The sequence below is a fragment of the Gorilla gorilla genome, chromosome 9 (assembly GCF_029281585.2).
Source record: "Gorilla gorilla gorilla isolate KB3781 chromosome 9, NHGRI_mGorGor1-v2.1_pri, whole genome shotgun sequence".
In the NCBI taxonomy this organism is placed as follows: domain Eukaryota; kingdom Metazoa; phylum Chordata; class Mammalia; order Primates; family Hominidae; genus Gorilla; species Gorilla gorilla.
In genome coordinates, this window is record NC_073233.2 from 11597207 (window position 1) to 11615068 (window position 17862).

Below are 17862 nucleotides of genomic sequence, written 5' to 3' on the forward strand. Positions count from 1 at the left end.
CAAACTATACTACAAGGCTACAGTAACAAAAACAGCATGGTACTGGTACGAAAACAGATATATAGACCAATGGAACAGAACGGAAGCCTCAGAAATAATGCCACACATCTACGACAATCTGATCTTTGACAAACATCACAAAAACAAGCAATGGGGAAAGAATTCCCTATTTAATAAATGGTGCTGGAAAAACTGGCTAGCAATATGCATAAAACTGAAACTGTACCCCTTCCTTACACCTTATACAAAAATTAACTCAAGGTGGATTAAAGACTTAAATGTGCGACCTAAAACCATACAAATCCTAGAAGATAACCTAGGCAATACCATTCAGGACATAGGCATGGGCAAAGAATTCACGACTAAAACATCAAAAGCAATGACAACAAAGGCCAAAATTGACATATGGGATCTAATTAAACTAAAGATCTTCTGCACAGCAAAAGACTATCATCAGAGTGAACAGGAAACCTACAGAATGGGAGAAAATTTTTGCAATCTGTCCATCTGACAAAGGGCTAACATCCAAAATCTACAAAGAACTTCAACAAATTTACAAGAAAAAAACTAACGACCCCATCAAAAAGTGGACAAAGGATATGAACAGATGCTTCTCTAAAGAAGTCATTTATGTGGCCAAGAAACACATGAAAAAAAGCTCATCATCACTGGTCATTAGAGAAATGCAAATCAAAACCACAATGAGATACCATCTCATGCCAGTTAGAATGGCAATTATTAAAAAGTCAGGAAACAAAAGGTGCTGGAGAGGATGTGGAAGAATAGGAACAATTTTACTCTGTTGATGGGTGTGTAAATTAGTTCAAACATTGTGGAAGACAGTGTGGCAATTCCTCAAGGATCTAGAACCAGAAATACTGTTTGACCCAGCAATCCCATTACTGGGTATATACCCAAAGAATTATAAATCATTCTACTATAAAGACACGTGCACACGTATGTTTATTGCGGCACTATTCACAATAACAAAGACTTGGAACCAACCCAAATGGCCATCAGTGATATAATGGATAAAGAAAATATGGCACATATACACAATGGAATACTATACAGCCATAAAAATGATGAGTTCATGTCTTTGCAGGGACATGGATGAAGGTGGAAACCATCATTCTAAGCAAACTAACACAGGAACAGAAAAACCAAACACCACACGTTCTCACTCATAAGTGGGAATTGAACAATGAGAACACATGGACACAGGGAGGGGAACATCACACACCAGGGCCTGTCGGGGGGTGGGGGGTTAGGAGAGGGATAGCATTAAAAGAAATACCTAATGTAGATGACAGGTTGATGGGTGCAGCAAACCACCATGGCACATCTATACCTATGTAACAAACCTGCACATTCTGCACATGTATCCCAGAACTTAAAGTATAATAAGAACAACAAAATTACTTGAACTGACCGACAATAGTGACACAACCTATCAAAACCTCTAGGATACAGCAAAGGTGGTGCTAAAAGGAAAGTTCACAGCCCTAAATGTCGATGTCAAAGAGTCTGAAAGAGGACAAACAGACAATATAAGGTCACACCACAAGAAACTAGAGAAACAAAAACAAACAGAACCAAAACCCAGCAAAAGAAAGGGAATAACCAAGATAAGAGGAGAACTAAATGAAATTAAAACAACTGCAAAAAAATACAAAAGCTAAATGAAATAAAAAGCTGGTTCTTTGAAAAGATAAATAAAACAGATAGACCATTAGCAAGATTAACCAACAAAAGAGGAGAAAAGTCCAAATAAACTCAATTAGAAACAAAACAGGAGATACTATTACTGATACCACAGAAATACAAAAGATTATTCAAGGCTACTATGAACACCTTTACATGCATAAACTAGAAAACCTGAAGGAGATGTTTGAATTCCTGGAAAGATGCAGGGCTCTAGCTTAAATCAGGAAGAATTAGATACCCTGAACAGACCAGTAATAAGCAGCAAGATTGAAATGATAATAAAAAGTTACCAACAACAAAAAAGTCCAGGACCAGATAGATTCACAGCTGAATTCTACCAGACATTCAAAGAAGAATTGATACCAATTCTATTGACAGTATTCTACAAGATAGAGAAAGAGAGAATCCTCCCTAAATCATTCTATGAAGCCAGTATCACCTTAATACCAAAACTGGGAAAGAACATAACCAAAAAACAAAAAACACTACAGATCAATATCCCTGATGAACATAGATGCCAACATCCTTGACAAAATACTAGCTAATAGCATCCGACAGCATATCAAAACCCATGATCAAGTGGGTTTCATACGAGGGATGCAGGGATGGTTTAACATACGCAAGTCAATAAGTGTGATACACAACATAAAGAGAATTGGAAACAAAAATCATGTGATTATCTCAACAGCCACAGAAACTGAATTCAACAAAATTCAACATCACTTTATGACTAAAACTCAGCAAAATCGGTTTACAAAGGACATACCTCAATGTAATAAAAGCCAGCTACGGTAAACACACAGCCAACATTATATTGAATGGGAAAAAGTTAAAAGCATTCTGTCTGAAAACTGGAACCAGACAAGGATACCCACTCTCACCACTTCTCTTTAACGTATTACTGGAAGTCCTGGCAAGAGCAATCAGACAAGAGAAACAAATAAAGCGCATCCAAATTGTTAAAGAGAAAGTCAAACTGTCACTGTTTGCTGATGATATGATTGTGCATGTAGAAAACTCTAAAGACTCCTCCAAAACCTCCTAGAACTGATAAAATAATTCAGCAAAGTTTTTGGATACAAAATTAACGTACACCAACGAGTTGCTCTCTTACATACCAGCAATGACCAAGCTGAGAATAAAATCAAGAACTCAACCCCTTTTACAATAGCTGCAAAAAACAAAACAAAACAAAACAAAACAAAAACTTAGGAATATATACCTAACCAAGGAGGTGAAAGACATCTACAAGGAAAACTACAAAACACGGCTGAAAGTAATCATATAAGACACAAACAAATGGAAACACATGCCATTCTCATAGATGGGTAGAATCAATATTGTGAAAATGGCCATAATGCCAGAAGCAACCTACAAATTCATTGCAATTCCCATCAAAATACCACCATTAGTCTTCACAGAACTAGAAAAAACAATCCTAAAATTCTTATGGAACCAAAAAAGAGCCCTATAAACAAAGCAAGACTAAAAAAAAGAACAAATCTGAAGGCATTACATTACCTCATTTCAAACTATACAATAAGGCCATAGTCACCAAAACAGCATGATGCTGGTGTACAAATAGGCACATCGACCAATGGAACAGAATAGAGAACCCAGAAATAAACTCAAATACTTACATCCAACTGATCTTTGACAAAGCAAACAAAAACATAAAGTGGGGAAAGGGCACCCTATTCAACAAATGGTGCGGGGATAGCTGGCAAGCTACATGTAGGAGAATGAAACTGGATCTTCATCTCTCACCTTATACAAAAATCAACTAAAGATGGATCAAGGACTTAAATTTAAGCCCTGAAACTATAAAAATTCTAGAAAATAACATCGGAAAAACCCTTCTACACATTGGCTTAGGAAAGGATTTCATGACCAAGAACACAAATGCAAATACATAAAAACAAAGAAAATATCTGGAACTAAATTAAACTAAAGAGCTTTCGCATGGCAAAAGGAAGAGTCTGCAGAATAAACAGACAACCCACAGAGTGGGAGAAAATCTTCACAATCTATACATCTGACAAAAGAATAATATCCAGGCCCTAAAATGAACACAAATAGATTATCAAGAAAATAACAAACAATCCCAATAAGAAGTAGGCTAAGGACATGAACAGACAATTCTCAGAAAAGGATATACAAATGACCAACAAACATATGAAAAAATTCTCAACATCACTAATGATCAGGGAAATGCAAATCAAAACTACAATGAGATATCTACTTACTCTAGTTAAAATGGCTATTAACAAAAAAGACAAAAAATAACAGATCCTTGTGAGGATATGGAGAAAAGGGAACTCTTTCTTACACACTGTTGGTGGGAATGTAAAATAGTACAACCATTATGGAAAACAGTATGAAGATTTCTCAATAAACTAAAAAGAGAACTATCATACAATCCAGCAATCTCACTCGTGGTTATTTATCCAAAAGAAAGGAAATCAGTATATCCAATGGACACATTACACTCATGTTTATTGAAGCACTATTCACAATAGTTAAGGTTTGGGATCAACCTAAGTGTCTATCAACAGATGAACGGATTAAAAAATTGTGTCTTTGCATAGTACTATTTTGCCATGAAAAAGAATGAAATCTTGTCATTTGTAGCAACGTGGATGGAACCAGAGGTCATTATGTTAATTGAAAGCCCTGAAGCAGAACAAAAACAAACTCTTGGTATGCCAAAGAGATAGATAATAAAATAAGCCAGATACAGAAAGTCAAATATCACATGTTTTTATTCATCTGTAGGAGCTAAAAAAGTGGGTCTCATGGTGGTAGAGAGTAGAATGATAGTTATCAGAGGCTGGAAAAAGGGTGAGTGTGTATGGGAGGGGATTTTAGAGATGTTGGTTAATAGGTACAAACACAGTTAGATAGAAGGATTAAGCCATAATGTTTGATATTTGAGTAGGGTGACTATAGTTAATTACTATTTATTATATATTTCAAAATGGCTAGAAATGAGGATTTGAAATTTTCTCAATACATAGAAATGATAAATGCTCAAAGCAATGGATATCCTAAATATCTAGACTTAATCATCACACGTTCTATGCATGTAAGTATCACATGTACCCCATAAATATATAAAAATATGTATCAAAAAATGCACATTGCTCCCATTTGTTGACTGACTAGGTGAAAATATTTAGTGTCATGAATAATCCCTGTTTACTCTGTTTATGGGCATATTGAAAAGTTATAAGGCTCAGAGAGACCAGTGTTGTTGATAGCCTGCAACTACAATAATTATTTGTCTCTCTCCCATATTCTGGATATATACAGCCAAATTCAAAAGTAATTCACAGGAAAAAGTCTGATCAATGTGAGAGCACTATAAAATTACTAACGAAGTTATATTTGCCAAAATATGGCACTCTAACTTGGAAAATGCAAAGGTTCCTTGATATGAAAGACACAAGACCTGAAGGTCAAAACTCCCTGACCAATCTAGCACTTCCTAAAAAGTGAATCTGTTAATATCCCTCTACCCTTCACACATGAGAGTCACCAGGTCAGTGCATGGTTTCCTCCTGTTATCTTCACCAGTCTTGGAGCTTTCAGTCATTTATCACCTCCTTCTTCCTTCTCATCTCCCACAGTCAGTTGAATACTATGTCTTTCTCACCCCACCTTTGTCCATCCTTCAAATTCCACAGACTCACTGCTCCTCTTGGGTTTGAACCATTGTATCTGTCCCCTTGAATCATCATCCATATTTTATTTTATCTGCAAACTTGAATCCATTTTGTGCACATAAGCAGATTACTTTTTCCCAAAATCTTATTTCCTGAGTCACTTAACATCCTAATGCTTATCGTTTAGTATTGCAATAGCATAGTAAAAGCTTGTATTTTTGTAGCCAGGCCCTGTACTATCTGGTCTTTCCTAGTCCTCTACGTATGTCTTACTCTCCCTTCTACTTCCAGAGAGCCAGTTTCATGCAAGTCACGAAGCCCTAGCTTGCTGGTTTTAGAATTTAAGCCTTTATTAGTATTCTGTCTCCCACAGAAAGTCTTCATCACATTCTCCAAAAACTTTCCCACTCAGGTCCTAACTCTAACTTTATTTTAGTGCATGTTACATTCTATCAGAAGATAATGCACAATGATATCATGTGTCTTAGCTTCAGCTAACCCATGAAATAATGGAATCCTTCATGGAAAGAGCAGGCTATTGTTGATACACACTCAACTCATCTTATCTCCAAATCAATTTCATAAAACATGTGACAAGCTAGCTACTTCAAAATGTAAATAAGAGTAAACTAAAATAGTAATTCTAGCCTATATCTTGGATATCTATGAAGTTTTGTTTTGTTTTGTTTTTGTTTTTAATGAAAAGTGACATGTACCACAAATCTGCTTTCTCGGGTACCGCTAACACCTCCTTCTTTCCCCTGTTCAGTAAAAACTGCCTAGGAGTCTCTGTCCACTTAATTAACCATTTTCCCACCCCAATAAAGATTTTTCTCCATCATATCATCCTCCTTGGAATCCTGGAATTATCCCATAACATCCACATTAATTTTACAAGCCCCCATACATTTCTTAAGGAAGCTCTTGGTTCTTCCTATGTTTCTCTCCATCCCTCAGCCCATGAACACTTTTTCCTTTAACACAAGAGTAAAAGATGGAGAAGATAAAATTGCAATTTTTGATTACTGAAGAAAATGTACTTTATTAAACAGAAGGCTTTCTCTCAAGGCCAAGCCCAGTCCCCATGTGCAGAAGGAGGGTGTCAGGGTCACAGGAACACTGGCAAACTGGAAGAGAACTCAGTGGTACTTATGGGCCAGGGCAATGGCGACAGCAGACACCAGCTTCTGCCAGGCAGCCTGCACTTCAGGGGTGAACTCCTTGCCAAAGTGAGTAGCCAGAATAATCACCATCACGTTACCCAGGAGCTGTTAGGCAAAAGACAAAATAACACACAGGCATGTTGAGTAGAAGTTTCCGAAAACAACTTGATGAAAAAACAAACAAACAAACAAACAAAAACGGCTTTATACCTACATTCCTAGACAACCCTGACCTCAAACTGTTCCAAGGTTTGTGCCTACCCAAAAAATTCAGATGAGCTTAGGTTCAATTTTATTTTATGAGCCCTACATGCAACATTCTACCTACCTACACCCTCACCCCCCTCCCCATTTTACCAGTATTATTGGGCTCCCTCTCTCCCTGTTTTTCTTTAAGCAATTGTCTAATTTTTGTAAATGTAGAATGTGAGTGCTGCAAGAGTTCTCAGCGGGAGTTTAAAATCCCTAACAAATTCGGAAACAAGCCTTCACTTGGTCACAATACTGATGGGAAATTTAACATATTTTAGAAAATGTGTCTTATTTTTCTTTGAGCAAATCTTTTTTTTTTTTGCAAAAATCTCTTTCTAAACCTCAATTGTCATGACCCACATAAAATAAGGCATTTCTATTTCCTTGAAATGGACTTTCATCTACCAAAAGCCAAATTTCATTCTTCTTTCACAAGTCTACAATTCTATAATACAATTCTCTGGGATAAACACATCAAGTTCTGGCAAGATTTCCTGAAAAGTTAAGCCAATTCAGGCTGTTAGTAGTCCTTTACTGTCACTAGTTCTGAATCAAGTAAGTTTTGGTTATGCTCACTAGAAGTCTGCTGTTCTAACATCAAGCTCGACCCATGATTTCTGAGATCTTTGTTGGTCTTTCCAATAAGATTCTGAGCTTCAATTAATGTCAAAATATAAAGCCAAAAAATCACATCACCCGCACCTGAACTCACCTTGAAGTTCTCAGGATCCACATGCAGCTTGTCACAGTGCAGCTCACTCAGCTTAGCAAAGGCGGGCTTGAGGTTGTCCATGTTTTTAATAGCATCTCCAAAGGAAGTCAGCACCTTCTTGCCATGGGCCTTGACCTTGGGGTTGCCCAGGATGGCAGAGGGAGACGACAGGTTTCCAAAGCTGTCAAAAAATCTCTGGGTCCAGGGGTAAACAACGAGGAGTCTATGAAACGACACCATATCAGATACAAAATTAGAGATGCAAAAAATCTTGAGGACTTTCCCAATCAACTTGCTAGGGTAATATTCACCCTTCATTCCCATGCATTGAGAACCAATGCTTACCTGCCCAAGGCTTCACCTCCAGCCTCTTCCACATTCATCTTGCTCCACAGGCTAGTGACGGCAGCCTTCTCCTCAGCAGTAAAATGCACCATGATGCCAGGCCTGAGAGCTTGCTAGTGATTGCAGCTGTGTCGGAAGTAGATATCTGCTGCTGCCTCTCTGTCTGGCCTTTTATTCTTTACTGCCGAAGTTCTGGCCCCCTGTTCTCCATGGTACTTCAAAGTCATTGGTCAAGGCTGACCTGTGTCCCTCAGGGGTGGAGTCAGGTCCGGAGAGGGTCAGCAGTGATGGATGGACACTAAGTTTGTGATAATGTGTGCTGGATCCTGAGGCTCTTTTTTGTCGGCTCCTCATCTATCTGCAACACAAATTTCCATTTGTCCCCTTTTTTACTCTCTTCATCATCTTCCAAAATGATATCCATCTCTCCCATTCTCCTTTTCCAAGAAAGCCTCATATAAAGGAGCAAATCTCAAAATAGGAAAAAAAGTTTCAGCCAAAGCGCATTTAACATTTGCCTTAAAGGTGGTGACAGTGACAAAAACAGGGCCAAGGAAAAGAAAATAAAGCTGTTAAAACAGAAGCTCACCCAGTTCTAGCTCTCATAAGGAGTGCATTGTAAACAAAACTTCTGCACCTTAGTTTCTCTAGGGAGACAAAAACCATACATAGTTCCTTCTAGAAACTGAACAGAATAGCAAGTAGTCCACAGTGGGACTAAAGTCTTAATCCCAAAGTACAATACCTTGGGGTGATTCCCTAGAGAGGACAGACAGAAAAGATTACATCCAGTGCTTCCAGGGAATCCTCTCTCTTTTCATTTCTCTATGACCACAGGGGACATTGGCTACTTTGTGAGTATTGCCTGGGGCTCTCTTCTTGCTTGCCTGTCTGTCCTGCTTATACTTCTCACTGGGAAGGGAGCTGAGAAGCCTAAAATCCTAAAATTATTTAAAGCCAGAATTTGTCATCAAACAGAGAAAAAAGTGAATCGATATATTAATTAGGCTAGGAGTCAGGGTATATTATTCCTCTAGTGTCCTTTTTTTTTTCTCTATGTCCCCATTTTGATGACTTGCTTGCTCTTTACTTGGTAGAGCTGAAACTGGAAGTTGGGATTTACAGTGTATTCAATTCGATCCATGTGCCTGAAGAATATTGCTTATGCCATATCACTTAATCTGCCCTTATAATACCATTGTCATTATCCTCATATTTTAGAATCCAGGAATAAAGTCACAGAAATTATTTAATTATCAATGTGACAGAAGTAATGATTGGGGGAATAATAGAAGCAGAGTTCCACAAATTCCAGCATTGTTAATTCTATAAAAGTCCCTTACATCACCATAATCTCATTGCCCCAGCCCAGTTCCTCCTTCTGGCCTGTTCTACATCCATTTCTTTTTTCTTTTTCTTTTCTTTCTTTCTTTCTTTCTTTCTTTCTTTCTTTTTTTTTTTTTTTTTTGAGACGGAGTCTCACTCTGTTGCCAGACTGGAGTGCAATGGCACTATCTCAGCTCACTGCAACCTTCGCCTCCTGGGTTCAAATGATTCTCCTGCCTCAGCCTCCCGAGTAGCTGGGACTACAGGCGCATGCCACCACGCCCAGCTAATTTTTTTATTTTTAGTAGAGACGGGATTTCACCATGTTTGCCAGGATGGTCTCGATCTCTTGACCTCATGATCTGCCCACCTCTGCCTCCGTCTCCATCCATTTCTACCATTTCTTTCTCCTATGGCTCCCCTTGCCCCACCAGATCTAGGAATTTCTGTTCCTACAATTTCCTGTATTTTCAGGCCCTAGAGGTTCTTCGTCTTTTTCACTTAGCAGTATGGCTTCTGTCTCCCAAGTCAAGTGCCTTTGGGGATTCCATATTCCAAGTTTACTAAGAGCGTTTCTCTCTTCTATAACCTGACCTTGTTATTTATTATATTTTCTTATGTTTGTGATAAAAAAAAAACACTTGTGGCAAGTAAGAATGTCTCCCTTGCTTTTCTACCATGATTCCAGAAGTCTTCACCTGACTTAATGACTGCCCAAATTGTTATTATTCCAGGCCACTGAATTTCTACTCCATTTTCTTTTAGCTATTAACCAAGGGTATCTTTCTGAGCATATATTCTAACCATTGGCTAACACAGACAAAACCAGGAATTCCTAAACTTTTTTTGTGTCACAGGCCAGTTTGGCAGACTGTAAGTGCTAAAAATATATGTTTTTATTGCATCAAATAATATACATAGGAGTGCTAAGTTTAATTACACTGAAATATCATTATCAGACATCAAACATTACATTTGTGGTATAGTATTTATTATATTTGCTTCTTTATGAAAGCATTAGATCTAGGATTGGGTCTACAGCTACCTTAAGATCCAAGTAGTGATGCAGATAAATGTGAATTAAAAATATCTGCAATGGGCCGGGCGTGGTGGCTCACACCTATAATCCCAGCACTTCAGGAGGCCAAGGCGGGCAGATCATCTGAGGTCAGGAGTTCAAGACCAGCCTGGCCAACATGGTGAAACCCCGTCTGTACTAAAAATACAAAAATTAGACTGGCATGGTGGCAGGTGCCTGAGATCCCAGCTACTCAGGAGGCCAAGGCAGGAGAATTGCTTGAATGCAGGAAGGGGAGGTTGCAGTGAGCCGAAATCATGCCACTGCACTCCAGCCTGGGCAATAAGAGCGAAACTTCATCTCAAACAAAAACAAAAACAAAAAGATCTGCAATACCTATGGTGTAGTATGAAAATATCTGTGGTTTCTCTTTATAACTATGCAATAGGTACTGATGATATCATTCTAGTTTGTCCTTTGCATTCAAAGTAGAAGAAAATGCTAAATTTCAATTACATGTAAGTAAAAATACAGATTTTTTTTCTATAAACTTCACCAGCCCCCTAGTGTTCTGTGGGCCCCAGATTAAGACTTCCTGGGACAAAATATATAGCCTAGGAAGACAGGATCCTAGGTTTGGAAAGAACGTATTTGATCCACTCAAATAAAAGAACAATGACTAGACAAAAAGCAGTTCAGCTGCTTGTAGCTTGAACCAAGCTGAGCTTGGCTACCCAGAGAAGAACAGTCCTTGAGATAATACAATTTTTTTTTAACCAATTAAGATACAGCTCTGGGTTTTCAGGGGGAATTTGCTACAGATCCACAGTATGAAGGCAGTGGCCTTTCCTCAGAACTTGAATGTGAGGGTCAGACATTGCCAAAGTCCAAGGAATAAGGACCAGGTATCTCAAGGCCAAGAGTTTGGAGAACAGGTTTCTCCCTAAAACAAGCCCTATGGGTAATCCCATCATTCTTCCCATTCAGAGTGTGGACACCAGTCTTCTCTTAGATTCAGAGTATGGGGTTGATCCTCTCCTGCTCCCTCGGAGCCAGTTGCAGAGCCCACATTTTCTTCTCTCCTTACTGCCTATGGTTCCAGACCTGGCTTGCATCCAGGGATCTGGCCCATTCCATGCTTCCTTATGGCTAAAGGTGGTAGGGAGGAGCTTCAAGAAAGGTTATAGCATTGAAAGGCCCAGGTTTTTGTCTCAGTAACAAGGCTTATAAATCCTGACTCAGAAGTCAGGTAGGCTGCGGGCAGTCTCATTATTGCTTCGATGCTTGTTGGTTCAAGATAAATTGCTTCACCTGCTCATTTTTAAGCATTTTATTTGTTTATCATATGAGATACCATGAAAAATGGATTATTGCCTTTCTTTCCTATATTAAAAGCCCAAAGTTTAGAGAGATAAGTGTTATGGCCATCCAGGATAGATCAGAAAGATTAGACAGTCAGAAAAAGTAATCAGTAAGAATATTCATTTATTGTCTATATAATTAAAATTAGTAAAATAAAATCTATGTATGTCTTAAGACATTTAAGTATAAAGGACTTTTAGAGAGAAACACCCAAATTCGATGAAGATTAATTCCTGCCTCTTTGGGTTTGCTTTAGCATTTGTAATTTCATAAGTTCTATGCAGGATTCTAAAAACTGTAAGACGCCTAATTTAAACAAGGAAACATCCAATATTTTCTTAAATCTTTCTGGCTAATTTATGACATATGTTTAACCTGAAGAGTCAAATATTGTACTGTTCTTAGATGCTATTAGTATGAAAAATTATATAAATTAGATTCTTGTTAGGTAAAGTAGGCTCTTCACTGAATGTTTTTCATGGTATTATCTAAGAAATAAATACTTTAATGAATATTCTTTACCACAAATAACTTACTTTATTTTTATTTTTAAAATAGGAAAAATATAAACAAGGCTTGTAAACCACTGATAGGAAAAGAGCTGCTTAGGATTCTAAATTAGCCAGATTTTAAATTATTCTGCTTCCATCATGTATCTAAATTTATATTCTCTGAACAAAAATAGATGTAAGCAAATGATTCTACTAGATTTTGTGTTAGATTTTGCATTATCCAGGAATGACTTAGGTATCACAAGTCATAAATTCCGTGGCTGCCTTGCAGGAAGCTATTTTCTGTGGCTGTTTTCTAGTGTGATTGTAAAGAAAGAGAGAATAGACCATAACAAGTGTTCAAACTGTTGCTTTCTTGTTTTCAACTTTTATTTTAAGTTCAGGGGTACATGTACAGGATGTGCAGGTTTGTTACATAGATAAATGAATGTCAAGGGGGTTTGTTGTATAGATGATCTCATCACTCAGGTATTACGCTTAGCATCCATTAGTGATTTTTCCTGATCCTCTCCTTCTCTCACCCTCCACCCTCTGACAGGCCCCAGTATGCGTTGTTTCCCTCTATGTGTCCATGTGTTCTCGTCATTTAGCTTCTAACTGTTGGTTTCATAGTGTACCTCTGCCTCATCTCTCACAAAGTTTGCAGGTGAGTTTGAGCCAGGGCTGAGGCTCATTCTCAAGAGTAATCTCTCTCCCTGGCAACTTGGAGCACAGACATCCTATTGTGTGACTGACCTCAGGAGCCACTGTGCCTAAAGTACAACCAGAGTTACTTGTGAATGTTAATTAAGCAGGAGGGATCTTTAATGGGAAAAAGGAGTAGAAAGCCAGAATCAGCCAGTTATGCCACACTTTCCTACATGATGGGCACTGAAGGTTAAAACTTGAGTCTGTCAACTTAGAAAACTCATAAATATCCCATTTTCCTCTGAAATATAGCTTTACTTTCCTGGTTTCTTTGACCTTTTGGGACCTTGAGTAAGTAAAGATGTCTTCATTTATTTTCATGATTAAAATTCTAAGAAATTCTTGGGTTTTTTTAATTAAATTGCATTGCCTAATGTATTTATGAACTAAGAACATAGAAATAAAACAATACTCTGAAGTAGTTCAGAATGTGCTTTCAATTTATATAAAGAGTTAATTCAAATGAGACTATTTTAAGTGCAGGGCTTTGAATCCTATGTCTAGAAATTTTGAAAAACCTCTGATTATATGCTAAGATTCTACCTCTATTGCTAGAACTGAGAAGTCCTTGACTTGGTGATCTTTTTTAAATTCTGAAACAACAGCGACATAAAGCTAAGGACTTTTTCTTGCCTCTGCATGCTATCTTCAGTACTTTGATTATGTAGTGTTGAAACTATAACATAGTATGTTTCCTGAATAAAAAATGTGTATTTCTCTGGAGAAGGTTAAAACTGAGGATTGGCAAGTGAGCAAGGCTTAAATGGAAGAAGCAATGATTTCGTGAGACCACCTTCATTAACAAGATCATCCATCATGAGGAAATATGGAAAAGCAGGCCCCCTTTGTTTTGTGTCACTAAGGGTGAGGATGCCGAATGATTTTTCCCTCCCCCGGGCTTCTTTTAGCCATCAACAATTCTAGCCCCACAGGAGTTTGTTCTGAAAGTAAACTTCCACAACCCCAAGCTTATTGAGACTAAGGCATCTGTGAAGGAAAGAAACATCTCCTCTAACCCACTATGCTGCTAGAGCTCTTTTCTGTACTCAAGCCTCATTCAGACTCCAGTGTCGCCAGCCTCCTCATATACCTATTATTTTTTCTTCTTCTTCTTGCTGGTTTAGTCATGTTTTCTGGGAGCTTAGGGGCTTATTTTATTTTGTTTTGTTTTTTAATCAACAGAGATGGGCAAACCCATTATTTTTTTCTTTAGACTTGGGATGGTGATAGCTGGGCAGCGTCAGAAACTGTGTGTGGATATAGATAAGAGCTCAGGACTATGCTGAGCTGTGATGAGGGAGGGGCCTAGCTAAAGGCAGTGAGAGTCAGAATGCTCCTGCTATTGCCTTCTCAGTCCCCATGCTTGGTTTCTACACAAGTAGATAAATAGAAAAAGCTATAGGTTAGTGTTTGAGAGTCCTGCATGATTAGTTGCTTAGAAATGCCCGATAAATATGTTATGTGTGTTTATGTATATATATGTTATATATATGTGTGTGTGTGTGTGTGTTGTGTTTACAAATATGTGATTATCATCAAAACGTGAGGGCTAAAGTGACCAGATAACTTGCAAGTCCTAGGATACCAGGAAAATAAATTACATCCCAAAAATTTAACTGAGACTTTAAAAAAAAAAACAAAAAAAAAAAACAGTGATCCATGGACACAGGGAGGGGAACATCACACACTGGGGCCTGTTGGGGGTGGCGGGCTAGGGGAAGGATAGCATTAGGAGAAATACCTAATGTAGATGACGGGTTGATGGGTGCAGCAAACCACCATGGCACAGGTACCCCAGAACTTAAAGTATATTAAAAAAACAGTGATCATAAAAGAAGCTCAAATTTAACTATAAGAGACGGAATGGCTCCCACAATTCTTAACTATAATCTTATAGAATATTCTCATAGAATAGAAGTATGTTTATCATTAGAGATTTGGCCAGCCAGGAAAGCACAGAAAAAAAAAAAAAAGGAGCTCTGTTGCCTTATAGCCTAGAGGTGTTTTGAACCTCACGTAACACTGATGTCCAGGCCAAGGCCATCCTTCCCATGAAGATGGATGAATAAGCCATATCTGACACCTATGAAATAATGTTTACTTTAGTGGCATGATTGCATTAGGCTACCTGCCTTGGCACAGTTTTTCTTTACTTTTACCTGACTGATGAAACAATTAATTGCTTACATAAACATGAGTGCTCTAGTTATCAATTCCAGTGTAAAAAACACCCTGGTTTCGATATTCATCTTTTGAGCCTTGTATTTTGGTCAGAACAAGTTTTCAAGAGCAAATCTCAGCCTACAAAACAAATGAGTCCAATTCTAGATCTCAGTAATCCCATCAAGGCTCTGCCTGCGGAGGGCTAACTAGCTCGATGCAGGCTTAGCACTTCCAGCTCTACTCCACTGATTTCTTTGTGTGTGCATAGCAGTGGATGTGTCAGCATACATCCTTTTAATTATAGTTATATATGTGTCTGACTGCTCATTTATTCATTCAAAATTGTAAAATTGCTAAGAATACAGCACAAAAACAGAATGGAGGAATAAAGTTCCTGTTTTCATGGATTTGATAGTGGAAAGAGCTTGACATTAAATAGGCAAATGAAACATGTTATATACCAATGAGATTAGGTGCTATGGAGAAAAAAAAAAACTGAAATGAAGGCCAGAGTGTGATTAGGACAGGGTGAAAGGGTATCGCTACTTTAAGTAGTATGGCAGGAAAGTCCCCACTATAAAGTTAACACCTGAGAGAGTACCCATAGATGATGAGGAACCCATTTATATGAAACAATGATTAAATATTTAAGGCATAGGGAATGGCAAATGTAAATACCCTAAAGATGTAAGATGCTTAGAATTTTCAAGGAATATCAATAAGGCCAATGTAGGATGAGATTCGGTGAAGGGGAGAATAAAAGATGAGATCATAGAAGTCCTAAATTATAAAATTTGGGACACTAATAATACCTACATCATAGAGTTGTAAGAAAAAACACTCTACACACATACACATAAATATATATATTTATTTATATGAGAGCTGTATATATGTATCTGTAATAAACATAATATATGCATGAACAACTATTGCAGAGAATTGTGAGGATTTGGTTTTATTATAAATGATATAGGAAACTATCAGAAGACTTTGAACAAAGAGGTGACCATATATGACTTACATTTTGAAAAGATTAATTTGGATAGTATATTGGGAAGAAATTGTAGTGGGGCAGTGGTAGAAGCAGGAAGATTGTTATGAGTCAACAGCTATAATTTAGGTGGTGGTGACAGTGACTTAGACCAGAGTGGTAGCATTGGAGGTGAAGGCAAGGGGTCAGCCTCTGAAAACATCCTTTCACGAAAAACCAACAGGATTTTCTGACAGAGAATATGGAATTGGTGTGTGTGTGTGTGTGTTACACTCATGCACACTCTAGTGCATGCTAATTTCTGGCTGTGAGTATGTGTCAGAGTAAGGATTTTGAAGCTAGGCAAAGTGAGTCTTTGGGTTGAATTTTGTCAAGGTGTTTGTTCATCACAGTCTCTACCTCAGAATTGGCTTTAAAATTGGAAAGCTGGGTGGGTGGATATGGAAATGAGAAACCATCTCTGGAGCTTGTCTACACATCATACCTTTAGCCAAAGTGACATCAAGTATTTCTTGGATGCTGACCAGAGGCTTATGAGCCAGGCCCCTCCAGCTGAAGGAAGTTCACAGTTTCTTTAAGGAGGGAAAATGGTAGATAAGTCAGAGAACAATCAGACAGAATTCCGTTCGGTCAGGGAATTTGATGGGTTTTGTTTGTTTGTTTGTTTGTTTGTTTTCATTTTTCTTTAGACAGAGTCTTGCTCTGGAGGCTGGAGTGCAATGGCATGATCTCTGCTCAGTGCAAACTCCACCTCCCCGGTTCAAGGGATTCTCCTGCCTCAGCCTCCCAAGTAGTTGGATTACAGGCTCCCACCACCACGTCCAGCTAATTTGTATATTTTTTAGCAGAGACCAGGTTTCACTATGTTGGCTGGGCTGGTGTCCAACTCCTGACCTCAAGTGATCTGCCCACCTTGGCCTCCCAAACTGCTGTGATTACAGGTGTGAGCCACCGCACCTCAAGGAATTTGATGTTTAGGCTGTGACCTCCGCACTAGGAATGGAAGGTTAGCCACTCCCACCGCACCCTTCTTCCTGCAAGTACCCAATCACACTGCAGAGCCACACCTGCTTTCCTTAGAGGTGTGCCTCCATCCCTGATGAGTTATTCCTCCATGTGTAGAATTGAATAAGAAGGATAGAATTCAATTTAACAAGCTTTGAGTACTTCCTATAGCCTAGGCATTGTGCTGACAACTATGTTAGAGAGAGAAATAGACAAGCTATAAACTTTTCCTCAGGACCATCTACATAATTTCTAGGCCCAATATAAAATGAAAATGAATAGCCCCTTTGTCAAAAATTAAGAATTTCACGTCAGGAACAGCAAGGATGTTAAACCAAGCACGGGGCCATCAAGCTATATCTGCTATTCATGATACAAAAAAATAAAGAGTACTCTAGTTATTTAGCCACATATTTCAAGTTTAGTCTGATATCACCCTTTAAATTAACACTGCCACTCAACCTAAACAATGCTAGTCTTTCTAGACCCATCCATGGAATTTTTTCCCCACTGTTTTTTTTCTAATTAATTTGTGATTTAAATGGCTCATATTCCAGCCTGTGCCACAGTTATTACACATTTAACTCACTCTCTGTATTTTGTTATCTGTATAAATACTCTTCAGGTTGATTTCCTTTCTTACTGTTTGTGTTTATGTTAGATATGCATCATGTAGCCTGTCTTCATTTCTATCACAAACATATACTTGAACCAAAAAGGAAGTTTTTACATAGCATCACTAAATCTTCTCTCTGTGCTCTTAGTGAAACCAAGTAGACTGACAAGATGTCATTCATTCACAGCGAACCCGAGTAGACTGACAAGAGGTCATTCATTCACAAATGAATACAAAAAACAATGTCAAGTATACGTGAGGTCCTGTAATGGGTCCTGGGCCTGCAAAACTCTCACAGCTGCTAACCTCAAGAAGCTCAGTGGAGACATAACATT

The 17862-nt window shown here is 38.2% G+C and overlaps 1 protein-coding gene across 1 annotated transcript; it reads right to left on the reverse strand.

Moving 5' to 3' along the window:
- Nucleotides 1–6387: 6387 nt before the first annotated feature.
- On the reverse strand, nt 6388–8500 carry HBE1 (hemoglobin subunit epsilon 1). Its single transcript, XM_004050539.4, has 3 exons — nt 7845–8500; nt 7500–7722; nt 6388–6640 (listed from the first exon to the last, which is right to left on the reverse strand). The coding sequence occupies exons 1-3, from the start codon at nt 7934–7936 to the stop codon at nt 6512–6514; spliced, it is 444 nt and encodes a 147-aa protein (XP_004050587.1). The 5' UTR covers nt 7937–8500; the 3' UTR covers nt 6388–6511.
- Between the last annotated feature and the right edge of the window lie 9362 nt (nt 8501–17862).

Coding starts and splice junctions, on each gene's coding strand:
- HBE1 (XM_004050539.4), bottom strand. CDS start 7,936: ATGGTGCATTTTACTGCTGAGGAGAAGGCTGCCGTCACTAGCCTGTGG. Junction 7,723..7,844: donor GGAGGTGAAGCCTTGGGCAG/GTAAGCATTGGT, acceptor GTCGTTTCATAG/ACTCCTCGTTGTTTACCCCT. Junction 6,641..7,499: donor TGGATCCTGAGAACTTCAAG/GTGAGTTCAGGT, acceptor TTTGCCTAACAG/CTCCTGGGTAACGTGATGGT.